The following is a 13,873-nucleotide window of genomic DNA, read 5'->3' as shown; positions in this document are numbered from 1 at the left end:
ATGATGTAAAACTTGGAAGGCCAAGATATCTGTGGATGAAGCTTAGTAGCAACACAGCCCTGTGCCTGCCCAGGGGCTCTCGGCATTAGCCGTGTGTCGTTAGTCTCAGCTACTTCTGTGCTGTGCATTTCCCCTCTTGATTACTCTGTGTGCCAGGGAAATGCTGTGCCCAGGTCTCTCTGTTGAGCTAGAAAAGAGTGTTTGGGGCTAAGAGCAGCAGACTCCATGGAATACAGTGAAAAAGGGGAGAGCACCATTGTTCTGGTCCCAAATCTGCCTCTCTCTCTCTTCGGTAGGGCCATTAAAGTCCAATTAATCCTTTGAGCTTACACTTCCACTGATAGAATGTAAATAAAAACTCATAAATTAGTATCAATGCAATATACACCCAGGCAACTCAGCCCTCTTCTTGACATACTCCTATTTTAATATCCTCCCTTCTTCTCTTTGTTCCCTTTTTTCTCTTCCCCAAATGACATCAGTGAGCTGCAGAGTTACATGCTTGCTTCCCATCATGCCTCATTTCGGTTTTGCCCTACACTAAAGCAGCTAAGGCCCAGGTGATAAGCTTATTTTTTTTCAATGCATACAATAATAATAGGACTTTCCCCCAAGTGGGATTTTTTTCTTCCCTTTCCTCCTCCTCCTCCCTCTTCTCCTGCTTCTTCTTCGAGGCTGGGTCTCATGTAATTTAGGATAGTCTTTTTATTTAAGATTTATTTAATGTACACAAGTACACTGTTGCTGTGTTCAGACACACCAGAAGAGGCCATCAGATTCCATAACAGATGGCTGTGAGCCACCATGTGGTTGCTGGGAATTGAACTCAGGACCTCTGGAAGAACAGTCAGTGGCCTTAACCTCTGAGCCATCTCTCCAGCCCTAGAATGATAGTCTTAAATTCACTGTGTAGCCTAAACTGGCCTTGAACTCCTGATCCTCCTGTCTCTACGTCCCAAATATTGAGATTACAGTTATACTACACACCTGATTTGAGTGGTCAAAGAAAGAAGTGATTGACTCGTGGCCTCCTTCCAGTCCTAGAACTCCAGTGTCAGCAACAGGAGTGCTGAAGGTCAGATTTAAGCATGCAAAGATGAGAAGGTTTGGGGAGTCCATGTGGAGAGTACCTGGGATGAACAGAGCCAGAAAGGGCTTGACTTGTGAGTTTTGAACAATGTGTGTTTCAGAGTTCGAATCATAGCTTAGAGCAGATTGGAGAGCCTTGATCTTAAAGATCAAAGCATACACAGATACAAAGCAAAGCAAGCAGAGTCTGGGACCACCGTGTTACAGGAATGGCCCTCACCACCAAGAGTCCAGTCTACCGTCCCAGAACATCATTTGTGTGCACAGATGTAGAAGCAGGCAAAACATCAATCCACATAGATGAAATAATATCAAGAAAAACATCTCAGAAAGAATGCACTTGACTCCCTCCCTGCTGCTAGACTTCATAGTATCAGTACTACACAGGCTGCTTGGAGAGAAAAGCCAGCACAAGGGAAGCTAGACTTCTTAAGAAAGCCTAGCGGGGGCAGCGGAGATGGTTTGTCTCCACTATTTTCTCTTTCCACCAATAAGCACCCACTAAACACATGGTCAGTACTCAAAATGTGGCCACTCCTAAAAGATACACAGTAGAGACAGCCCTGTCCCTCCACTGACCCTCCAGTGCTTCTCTATCAGCTTACTAAGCAAATATCCATTCTGCTGAGTGGAAGTTCATCTCTGATTCTTCAGACTTTGCAGTGCTGGGGCAGAAGACTGTGAGTGCCATTAACACTCACAGATTCTCAGTTTAGTGGCTTCAGCGGCCCTGCTGGGACTCATGTAGCTGCCTTAAGGGTGAGCATTCATATACGAGAGTGAGGCCTACATCTCTGTAGATGCTGATGTCATGATTCTTATGTTACAAATGGAAAAGGAATCTTGGCTATGTTTAGTTTATTTCTGGGTAGCTCCCTTACAGATAAATGCAATTGGCCCAATGTATTGATAAACTAACTCATGCTAAACCACAAAAAAATTCAAGTCAACAGATTATATGTGTGTTATATGTATATACTAGAAGAGGGGTTTTATTATATGCCAAAATACTAACAAAATTGATGTTTCTATTTGGAAGTGTGGATGATTTTCTTTTTGTCTGCTTTTAGTTTAGTTTAATTTTCTTTTGTTTTGAAAACAAGCATATGGCTTTTATCCCTATAAAGTTAATTTTTAATTGTATATAAATGTAAGTTGAAATTTTCTAATGAGTACTGACACAATGCCTGATTTTTAAATGCTGTCCTATAAGTGGCCCCAGATGGATATGCAGCTTTCTCTGTGGTAATATTTGCAGCACTCACAAGTTAGCACCCTCCAGGTGATAGCAAGGGTCAGAGTTCATGTCAAAACATGGAGTTGCATAAGAATTTTACTTTTAAATTTAATTTTAAATAAAAACTAATTTTTTAATTAAAATTAGAATTTAATTTAAAATTAGAAATTGTTGGCAGCAGTACAGCCTCACTTCAAGCCTGCTTTAATCAGGCTGTTTTGCCTCTTGGGGTGTCAACCAACCAACCCCAATACTCTTCTCAACCTTTTGCCAATCTCTTCATTAGGGCCACCCTCCCTTTTCCAGGCTTTGTAGGGTGATCGACCTCAAATGTCTCATGTAGGAAGGACTCAGAAGCTTAGCTGCTCTCATTCTGAGGTGGTAAAATCGATGACTCCTCTTTCTGGGGTACAGAGAGCATGCTTAGAATCATTCATTCACAAACTCATCATCCGACACAGATCCAGATCAGCAGCATTCGCGAGATTGTGTGGCAATTTTGACATTGTTCCATTTAACTAGTTCTGCATAATTATTGCCAAATGCTCTTTTTAAAAATAGGACTTCTTAAATATTTAAGCAAGGCATACGGGGTTGAGCGATAATGAATCAGTTGCCATAATATCATGAAAAATTCATAATCACGGAGTTCTACTGGGCACAAAGCATGGACTGAGCCATAGGAAATGCTGATAACGCCGGTTTCTCCTCTCAACTTTGTGCTTACTGTTCTGAGCCACAGTGGAAAGACAGTCAGTGCTATTTAAATAACACACCTCCACCCTGCATTCTGCTCCAGCATGACTTACATGAAAGTTTTGAAGCCAATTTTCTCGCTAATAAAGGTCTATAGGCTTTCTCTCGGGACTGCATGCTGCATGGCCCCCACCTTTCATGTGTTCTTTCTCTAAGATTAAGGAATATATGATCAGCACACCCCTACAATTTTTGATAGATTTTTAAATTATTTATTTACATCCCAAACACTACTTCCCCTCCAGGTTCTTCCCTCACTCCTCTGAGAGGGTGCTTCCTCCCCACATACCAAGTCTCTGCCAGACTAGGCTCATCCTCTCCTACTGAGGCCAGTACAAGGCAGCCATGGGGACTGACCTGCACATCTGCTACAGATGTGCCAGGCACCTTGTTGGAAGCCATGTGTGTTCTTTGGTTGGTAGCTCAGTATCTGAGAACTCCCAGGGATCCAGGCTGGTTGACTCTGTGTGTCTTCCTGTGGTGTTCCCACCCTCTTCAGGGCCTTCAATCCTTCCCTCAACTATTCTATAAGTGTCCCCGACTTCTGCCCAATGTTTGGCTGTGGGTATCTGCATCCGTTTCAATCCACTGCTGGGTAGAGCCTCTCAAAGGACTGTTATGCTAGGCTCCTGTCTGTAAGCATAATAGGGTATCATTCATAATGTCAGTGATTGGTGCTTGCCTGTGGGATGGGTTTTGAGTTGAGCCACTTATTGGTTGGCCTATTCTTCAGTCTTTGCTCCATCCCTGTTTCCTTTAGACAGGACAAATTTTGGGTCAAAGGTTTTGTGGGTGGGTTGGTGTCCTTATCCCTCCACTGAGGGTCCTGCCTGGCTACAGGAGGTGGTCTCTTCAGGTTCCATGTTCCCATTGTTAATCATCTCAGCTGAGGTCACACCCATTGACTCCTGAAAGACTCCCCATCCCTGATCTCTGGGACTTTCTAAAGATTCCCACCTCCCCACCCACCCCCTGCAGCTGCAGATTACCATTCATTCTCAAGGTCCTCTGGGCCTCTCTTCTGTCTCTCCCCACACCTCACCCTGCCTCTCCATTCCCCTCTCCCTCCCTTCTCCTACCAGTTCCCTCTCCCCTTCTGCCTCCTATGACTATTTTGTTTCTTCTTCTAAGAGTGATTCAAGCATCCTTGCTTGGGGCTTTCTTCTTGTTTAAGTTCTTTGGGCTCGTGGAGTATAGCATGGGTATTTATTCTACACTTATCAATGAGTACATACCATACATGTCTGTCCTTTGGGGTCTGGATTTCCTCACTCAGGATAATATTTTCTGGTTCCATCTATTTGCCTGCAAATTCATGATGTCCTTGTTTTTAAAAACTGAATAGTATTCCATTGTGTAAATAAACCACCTTATCTGTACCCATTCTTCAGTTGAGGAATATCTTGGTTGTTTCCAGTTTATGGCTTTTATAAATAAGACTGCTATGAACTTGGTGAAGCACGTATCCTTGTGGTATGGTGGAGCATCTTTTGAGTATATGCCCAGGAGCAGTATAGCTGGGTATTCAGGTAGAACTATATCCAATTTCATGAGAAACTGCCAGATTGATTTCCAAAGTGGTTGTACAAGTCTGCAATCCCACCAGCAATGAAGGAATGTTCCCCTTTCTCCACATCCTTGCCAGCATGTGCTGTCCCTTGAGTTTTTGATCTTAGCCATTCTGATTAGTATACGGTGGGATCTCAAGGTCATTTTGATTTGCATTTCCCTGATGGCTAAGGATGTTGAACATTTCTTTAAGTGTTTCTCAGACATTTGAGATTTCTCTTTTAAGAATTCTGTTTAGCTCCTGTACTAGTCGAGATTCTGTAAAGTCACAGAATTTAGGGAATGTCTCTGTACATTAAGGGAATTTACTGGACTATGACTTACAGTCTATAGTCCAATTAATACAACAATGGTCAGCTGTGAATAAGAAGTCCAAAAATATAGTAGTTGCTCAGTCCCACGAGGCTTGTTGTTTCACCTGGTTTTCTGTATAAGCTGAAATCCTAAAGAAGTAGTTTCCAACAGATGTGCTGGCAAGTAAGGGCAAGCAGGCAAAAAAGAATGAGTGTTCCTTCTTCCAATGTCCTTATGTAGTAGGCCTCCAGAGGAAGGTGTGGCCCAAATTAAAAGTGTGTACCACCAGGCCTGGATATGGAACTTGCTTTGTCCTAGGCTGGCCTTGAACTCAGAGATCTGCCTACCTCAGTCTCCTGGGGTTAATTGTGTGTTCTACCTTGCCAAGGCCTAAGTTTTTCATGGCCACTATGCCTTAAGATCTCCATGTCAAGATCTGAGTCAGAAGCCTGTGTCTTCCAGATTCAAGATCTGTATCCCAAGTATGCTCTCCATTTCTGGATTGTAATTCATTCCAGATGTAGTCAAGTTGACATCCAGAAATAGCCATCATAGCTCTGTACCCCATTTTTAAAATTGAGTTATTTGGTTTGTTGGAGTTTATCTTCTTGAGTTTATCTTCTTTATGTATTTTGAATATTAGCCCTCTACTGGATGTTGGGTTAGTTAAGATATTTTGCGAACCTGTAAGCTACTATTTTATCCTCTTCATAGTGTTCCTTGCCTTACAGAAGTTTTCAGTTTCATGAGGTCCCACTTGTCAATCTTAGTGCCTGCGCCATTGGTGTTCTGTTCAGGAGAGTGGGCAGTTTTGTCTTGTCCCTGATTTTAGTAGGATTACTTCAAGTTTCTCTCCACTTAATTTGATGCTGGCTATTGGCTTACTATGCATCATTTTTATTATGTTTAGGTACGTGCCTTGAATCCCGGATGTCTCCAAGACTTTTAACATGAAGGGATGTTGGACTTTGACTTTGTCAAAGGCTTTTTCAGCATCTAATGAGATGATCCTGTGAAATTTTTCTTTCAGTTTGTTTATATGGTGGATTACATTGATGGATTTTTGTATATTGAACCATCCCTGCGATACACCCTACTTGATCATGGTGGATGATGTCTTTGATGTTTTCTTGAATTTAATTTGAGAGAATTTTATTGAGAATTTTTGTGTTGATGTTTGTAAGTGGAACTGGTCTGAAGTTCTCTTTCTTTGTTAGGTCTTTTTTTGGTATAGGTATCCAGGTAACTGTGACCTCATAGAATGAATTAGATAGTGTTCCTTCTGTTTCTGCTTTGCAGAATAGTTTAAGAAGTATTGGTATTAACAGTTCTTTGAAAGTTTGGTAGAGTTCTTCACTAAAACTATCTGGCCCTGGGCTTTTTTGGGTTGGGAGATTTTTAATGACTCCTTCTATTTCCTTAGGGGTTATGGGACTGTTTAGTGTACCTAATCTTGATTTAATTTTGTTATGTGGTTTGTGTCTAAAACTTCATCCATTTCATTTAGATTTTCCAGTTTTGTGGGGTACAGGCTTTTGAAGTAAGACCTAATGATTCTTTGAATTTCCTCAATTTCTGTTGTTATGTCTCCCTTTTTCACTTCTGATTTTGTTAATTTGGATATTGTCTCTGTGCCTTTTAATTAGTTTAATGAAGGGTTTGTCTATCTTGTTGACTTTCTCAAAGAACCAGCTCCTGGTTTTGTTGATTCTTTGTATTGTTCTCTTTGTTTCAAATTGATTAATTTCAGCCCTGTGTTTGACTATTTCCTGTCATCTACTCCTCTTGGGTGTGTTTGCTTCCTTTAGTTATAGAGCTTTCAGGTGTGCTGTTGAGTTGTTAGTGTAAGCTCTCTCCAATATCTTTATGAAGGCACTTAGTATTATGAATTTTCCTCATAGCACTGCTTTCATTGTGTCCCATAAGTTTGGGTATGCTATATTTTCATTTTCATTGAATTCTAGAAAGTCTTTAACTTCTTTCTTTATTTCTGTTGTAGAAATTTTTAATTCCTATCAAGGGATTCTACCCTGTTTTTGATCATTCAGTTCCCAGATAAAAGACACACAACTTTTATTATTTACAATAAGCCTTAAACAGCACAAGAGCTATCTACCCTTTATGCTATTAGAATCTACTTTTCTGTTAATAACCCTGAGTTATTTCTTACTATGTTTCACCTGGGCTGGTCTTAACTCCAATTGGCCAGCCCTCAGGGCCATGTTTTCTTGACTCCTAACCCATGCCATTTGTTTCTTCCTCCTCACTTCTCTTCTTTGTGGTTCTCCTCTGATCCTAAGCCCAGGAATCCCAAACCCCACCTATGTCTCTTTTGCCAAGCTATTGACTGTCAGAATCTTTCTTCACCAATCAGAAATAACTTGGGGCAAGTTTACATAGCATCACTTAGGTCTACATTCGGACTCTCTCATCTCTGGGGCAACCAGGTCCTGGGGGCCTGCACTTGGCATCACAATACATAGCAACAGAGCAAACTACAACATAGTTCTTCCCTGACCAAGTGATCACTGAGTAGAGAGCTTTTCAGTTTCCATGAGTATGTGGGCTTTCTGTTGTTTCAGTTGTTCAAGTCCAGACTTAATCCATGAAGATCTGACAGAAGGCAGGGTGTTATTTCAATCTTCTTGTATCTGCTGAAGCTTGCTTTGTGTCTGATTATATGGCCAGTTTTGGAGTAGGTTCCATGAGGTGCTGAGAAAAAGGTATATCCTTTTGTTTTGGGTAAAAGCTTCTGTGGATATCAGTTAAATCCATTTGGTTCGTAAAATCTGTTAGTTTCATTCTTTCTTTGTTTAGTTTCTGTTTCAATGATCTGATCATTCATGAAAGTAAAGTGTTGAAGTCCTTTACTATTATTGTGTGAGGTGCAGTGTGTGATTTGAGCTTTAGTAAAGTATCTTTTATGAATTTGGGTGCCCTTGAATTGGTGCATAGATGTTCAGAATTGAGACATCATCTTGGTGGATTTTTTTTCTTTAATGAGTATGAAGTCTTTTCCCCATTTCTTTTGATAGATTTGTGGTTGGAAGTCTATTTTATTCAATTTTAGAATAGCTACACCAGCTTGTTTATTAGGTCTGTTTGCTTGGAAAACCTTTCACCATCACTTTACACTGAAGTAATGTCTATCTTTGTTGCTGAGGTATGTTTCTTGTATGCAGAAGAATGATACCCAGTTTGTTAGCCTGTGTCTTTTTATTGGTGAATTGAGTTCATTGATGTTGAGAGACATTAATGACTAATGATTGTTAGTTTCTGTTATTTTGATGTTGAAGGTATTAGTGTATGTGTCTGAGTTTCTCTTCTTTTTGTTTTGCTTTGAGATGATTTGTGGGGGGGGGGGTGTTTTCTTGGATGTAATTACCCTCTTTGTGTTTGAATTTTCCTTCTAGTATTATCTGTAAGTAGAGAGACATTGTTTAAATTTGGTTCTGTCATGGAATATCTTGGTTTCTCCATCTATGGTGGTTGAGAGTTTTGCTGAATACAGTAGTCTGGACTGGCATTTTTCATCTCTTAGAATCTACAACACATCTGTCCAGGGTCTTCTGACATTTAGAGTCTCTGTTGAGAAATTAGGTGTAATTCTGATAGGTCTGCCTTTATGTTACTTGACATTTTTTAACTGCAGCTTTTAATATTCTTTGTTCTGTATATTTAATGCTTTGATTATTATATGGTGAGAGGATTTTCTTTTCTGGCCAAATCTATTTGGTGTTCTGTAAACTTCTTGTAAGTTTATAGCCATCTCTTTCTTTAGGTTTGGGAAGTTTTTTTCTGTGTTGAAGATGTTTTGACCCTTTGAACTGGGAATCTTCATCCTCTTCTATTCCTATTATCCATTGGTTTGCCCTTTTCACAGTGTCCCAAACTTCCTGTATGTTTTGAGTTAGGAACTTTTTACATTTGGCATTTTCTTTGATCAGTGTATCCATTTCTTCTATGGTATCGTCTATACCTGAAATTCTCTCTTCCATCTCTAATATTCTGTTGGTGATACTGACATCTTCCTGTTCCCTTTCTATCTCCAGGGTTTCCATCTCCAAGGTTGCCTCCATTTGTGTTTTCTTTATTGCTTCTATTTTCATTTTTAGTCCTTGGACTGTTTTATACATTTTATTTGTCTGACTATAGTTTCCTGTATTTTTAAGGGATTTGTTTCCTCTTTAAGGCCTTCAACTTGTTTGACTATGTTTTCCTATATTTTTAAGGGAATTATTTATATCCTCTTTAAAGGACTCTATCATCTTTATGAGATGGATTTTAAGGTCACAGTCTTGCTCTTGAGGTGTATCAGGATATCCAGGGCTTGCTGTAGTAGGATGGTGGGTGCTGGGTTCTCATGGTTGCCAGGTTGCACTGGCTTCTATTGATTATGTTCTTACACTTGTATTTCACCATCTGATTGTCCCTGGTGTAGGCTGGCCTAGGTGTCCCAGGAAGCAAGTGGAACTGTGTGTTTCAGGTTTGAGCTGGCCTCCTGGTAGGCAGGCAGAGCTGTGGGGTGGGGTGCAAAGTGCTGATCTGTGACTGCTGCATGTGTAGGAGTGGACCAGAAGAGAAATGGCACTCCGACTATACCCCTAGGATTTTAAGCCACCCCACCCATTAATTTGCTGGCCTGTAAGCTTCTGGGGATTCTCCTGTCTCTGCCTACTATTTCCTGGTAGCAATGCTGGGATTAAAGCTGCCCACTAGCATCTGGCTTTTATATGAGTTCTGAGGATTTGAACTCTGTTCATCACAGCTTTTACTGAGCTATCTCCCCAGCTACACAATTACAGTTCTGGAAGATTACTTCAGGTTCTCTTTGGAGAGGGAGAATGTGGAAGCGGAGGAATAATCCTGGGAGCACTGCAGTCCCTGGTGAGAAGGTGTCTAGTCCATAAAGATGGCCACAGACAGGGAGAAGTGATGAGGGAGACAGACTGAGACAGCAATGCAACTGCATTTAAGTGTAATCTCTTTCCAGACCGTACAGGGATCATGCAACACCATCCTCCCCAGAGACGCCATGCTGCAGTCAGCCACAGCCCTCGTATGCTGCCCTATGAAAACACAAACTCAGAGAAACCTGTCCCCACAAGGCCTGATGAGAAGGTGAGACAGTAGCTTCTCTGCAAGCCCTTCTAGCAGTTTTAGCATTCAGTGAGAGCTCACTGAGAATGCCCAAAGCAGTGGTGGCCATTAATTGTTTTTCCCTACTGTCTTTGTTAGAGTTTTATTGCTGTGATAAGACACTATGATCATGGAAAGTCTTATAAAGGAAAACAAATAACTGGGGCTAGCTTACAGTTTCAGAGGTTTAGTCTATTATCATCACGGCAAGAAACTTGGTGGCATGCAGGCAGACATGGTGCTGGAGAAGGAGCTAAGAGTTCCATGTCTTGGTCTGAAGGCAGCAGAAGGAGACTACATGCCACACTAAGCATATCTTAAGTATTGGAAACCTCAAAACCAACCCTCACAGTGACACATTTCCTCCAACAAGGCCATATGCACTCTAACAAGGCCACACTTCCTAATAGTGCCACTGCCTATGGGCCAAGCATTTAAAAACATGAGTTATGGAGGCCTTACATATTCAATCCACCACACATACAATGACAAATCATTGGGTTTTAATGTTTCTAAAAGGTTTTGTTTTCTCTTATTTTGTTACTCTTTCACCAGATTTTCAACTTGCGTGTTTTCTTGCTTCTCAGAATATTCTGTTCATTAATTATGGGGAGGAAGGGGCATGTGAGAAATTTAGATTTACATTTGTTAAGTTTCGTGGATGATTAACTGGAATTTGAATATCTGAGTTCACTTTCCATCAAAAGATTCACACATCACATTTCAACTTCAGTTGAGTATGGCAGCCATTTCCTGAGCACTGATTGTATGTGTCAGTCAGTGTAAGAAGTTAAGATTCCTGACACAGAAGAGAGCTAGCTAGAAATAGCTAATGAGTGGCTTTATTTATCTATTACATGTTTCATGATCTCTCCTTAAAGTCAGCTCCAGTCACACAATCACCTCTCAGTCCATCCTGTGTTTGTGATTTCCACTAAGAAGAGTGAGTTTTCCTTGTGTCTTATCTGCCCCTTGCTCCAGCAGCTGTAACATTACTTACTAAAGACAGCACCAAAAAAGATGGTGCCACTCTAATTCCATATCCTGGGCTTGTGAGTGTCCTTCTCCAGACCTTCTCAAGTTTGTAAGTAAAGCATCTGGGATCTCTGATCAGTTCCTTGTAATCCCTATAGTACCTCAAATGTCTCTGGTTGGCCTTTTAATTAATCTCTACCTAATTCTCTAATGGCCTCTCGTTCTTTCTATGAATTCTGGAATCCTCTTTCATTTCCCTTTCACATGCACCTGAATGTTTTTTGCTCTGCTGCGCTCACAGGCCTTTAGACTCTTGAGTTCTATAACTCAATGTCTATATAAGACCAAACTCTCAAAGCCTGGCTTCCTCATGGACATGAGAAGAGCTAGGATTATATCAGTATGTTCCCATTTTCAACAGTTCAACTAATCTTATGGCTTGTGGCAGATCTAAATACTTTCAATAATGAGGTCTGTATAATAGTCTGTAAATTGACTGCTTTCCCTTTGCATTGGTATGTTAATAATTTTTTTAAAGCAGCTCTCCAGACCACAGACAAAAATAAAGTAAAATAGAAATCAATTATACATTCTGCTACTGGGCATATCCCCAAGAGAACTGAAAAAAAGAACCTAACAGGACTTGAATTCTTGTGTTTATAATATTAGTTTTCATAGTCAACAGATAGGAAGAACACAGGTATCCATTCACAGACAGATGGAGAGAATGAGAGATAAACAAAACATTGTGCACACACATAAATTAAAATCTGGCATGTTCTACATAGATAAAATACAAAAACATGATACTAGGTGAAGAAAGACAGACACCAAAAGACAAGCATGTGCCTCCTGCTATTCATGGTTTCTAGAGCAGCCAAGTCTACAGAGATATCAGGTAGCAAGGTGGTTCCCCAGGACTGGGATGAAGAAGAGAGTAATGGAGAACTGTTGTCTAGTGAGCGCAGAGTTTCAGTTTGAGAGGATGGAAAAATTCTTGGAAATGGATAATGACAATGTTTTAAAAGCAATAGAAATACACTTAATGGTATGAGTTATGCACTCAAAGTCATTAAAATGGTGACTCTTTACACTATGTATATTTTATTGTGCATTTTTAAAGGCACAGCAGGACCCCTCAGCCTGCTAAGGGCTCCCAGAGTAGTGGCCTCATGACTCTGTTCAGGGCCAACTAGAAAGGTCAGTGCTATGAAAGGTACACTAACACCAAGTGCTGTGCTCTGCAGTCACTCAGAAGACAGCAAAGGACTAAAGATGAACTTCTCCTCATTGTCACTCAGAGGCCACCAAGGCCTTCGCTCAAGCACTAATCTACACCATACACCCCTCACAACCACATCTGGAAATATTATAAGAAACCCCAAGCCGCAAAGTCTAAAGCAGTGGTTCTCAACCTATGGGTCACAACCCCTTTGGAAATCACATATCAGATACCTTGCATATCAGATATTTACACTGTGATTCATAACAGTAGAAAATTAGAGTTATAAAGTAACAACAGAATAATTTTATGGTTGGGGACATCATAGCATGAGTAACTGTATTAAAGGGTCACAGCATTAGGAAAGTTGAGGACCAATAATCTAAGGCACCTTACAGTTTGACCGACCAAATGAATGAGTAAGGTTCACTATGACTGAGCTCTCCCAAGCCTTGAGACTAGCCAGGAGCCCCGGAGTCAGTGCCACGGTGACCACGGGGATCAGCAGGCTCAGACTCTGGCAAGAAGATGAGTTCTCACTTTCTTACTGGGAACCTGCCTGAGCTTTGCCTAGGGCAGGGTCTGGACCCTCCCCACACTGTAAAACTCTTACTTATGTTGTTGAAAGCCTAATTTGTGTTAAGTCCCCACCAGCTGATGAAATAGAATAGAGGAATTTATTACAAAGGAGGCTTCGAACAAAGTAAGGGTTTGAGTTTCAATTTTCATCTGTGTTTATAAAGAACTACTTAAGATATTCTTTACATGCAATATATATGAGAAATTGCAAGTGTTATGTCCAGTCCATGCTGTCTACAAATGAAAATACCAGGCTAGTTGCTGTCCTGGTTCAAGAAACACATTTCCATGATACCCCAGTTTTCTCTCTGCCCCTGTGAAGCCTTGTCCTCCTCTGGCTGCTGACAGCAACCTTCATTTCCACCAACACCCCATATCCTTCCTAAAATCCTGTCTAAACAGAACCAGAGGGTGGCCCTTTTGTTCCAGGCTTTGTTTCATGGAGCACAATGCTTTTGAGATTCACTGCCTATGGTTGCCTAGATTGTGTTTTCCTTTAATTTTGTGTTAGACTCTTAATGGACCACAATGCCTGACTTGAATAGCAGAGATCAGAGGATCATTTATAAGAAGTGGCCAGCCTAGGGAAGCTGGTGTGTGTGTGTGTGTGTGTGTGTGTGTGTGTGTGTGTGTGTGTGTGTGTGTGTGTGTATGTTAGAAGAGTAGATATATCTGACTGGCCATGCCCATGATATGTGATGGTATGAAAGGAAGTGAGGCTGCAGTTAGGTAGGAGCTAGTGTTTGCTGCCCAGATCATGTTCACCTGTGCCCGTCACTGGATGGATCATGGTGGTGCTGGGAAGACCAGAGACTTCAATGAGAAACCAAAGACTTGATGTCATGTCCCTGATTATTGGCAACCATGTGGTTGATTTAAACTCACTGAAACTTTGCTACCCATCTGTAACTAGAATGAGCATTGTCCATCATGCATAGAGAAATAATGTGGGAAAGGTTTGAGATACTGAATAAGGAAGGGCCTTGGGGAAGGGGGGCATGACTCAACATTGG

At 41.0% G+C, this 13,873-nt stretch overlaps 1 protein-coding gene and 1 long non-coding RNA gene across 11 annotated transcripts in view; one reads left to right on the top strand and one right to left on the bottom strand.

The window, feature by feature from the left end:
* LOC143443092 (uncharacterized) overlaps window positions 1–13,873 on the bottom strand; it is a 63,278-nt gene that overhangs the window by 13,677 nt on the left and 35,728 nt on the right. The window lies entirely within an intron of this gene.
* Window positions 1–13,873, top strand: part of Clnk (cytokine dependent hematopoietic cell linker) — a 222,710-nt gene that overhangs the window by 193,933 nt on the left and 14,904 nt on the right. For all 8 annotated transcript variants that reach the window (XM_076938427.1, XM_076938423.1, XM_076938426.1 and 5 more), the window contains one exon: window positions 9,939–10,066. In XM_076938427.1, the coding sequence (XP_076794542.1) occupies window positions 9,939–10,066 (128 nt within the window). The remainder of the gene's footprint in view (window positions 1–9,938; window positions 10,067–13,873) is intronic.

The sequence above is a fragment of the Arvicanthis niloticus genome, chromosome 7 (genome assembly GCF_011762505.2).
Source record: "Arvicanthis niloticus isolate mArvNil1 chromosome 7, mArvNil1.pat.X, whole genome shotgun sequence".
Taxonomy (NCBI): domain Eukaryota; kingdom Metazoa; phylum Chordata; class Mammalia; order Rodentia; family Muridae; genus Arvicanthis; species Arvicanthis niloticus.
Note: the sequence above shows the minus strand (reverse complement) of the source record. Positions and strands in the feature narration are given on the sequence as shown.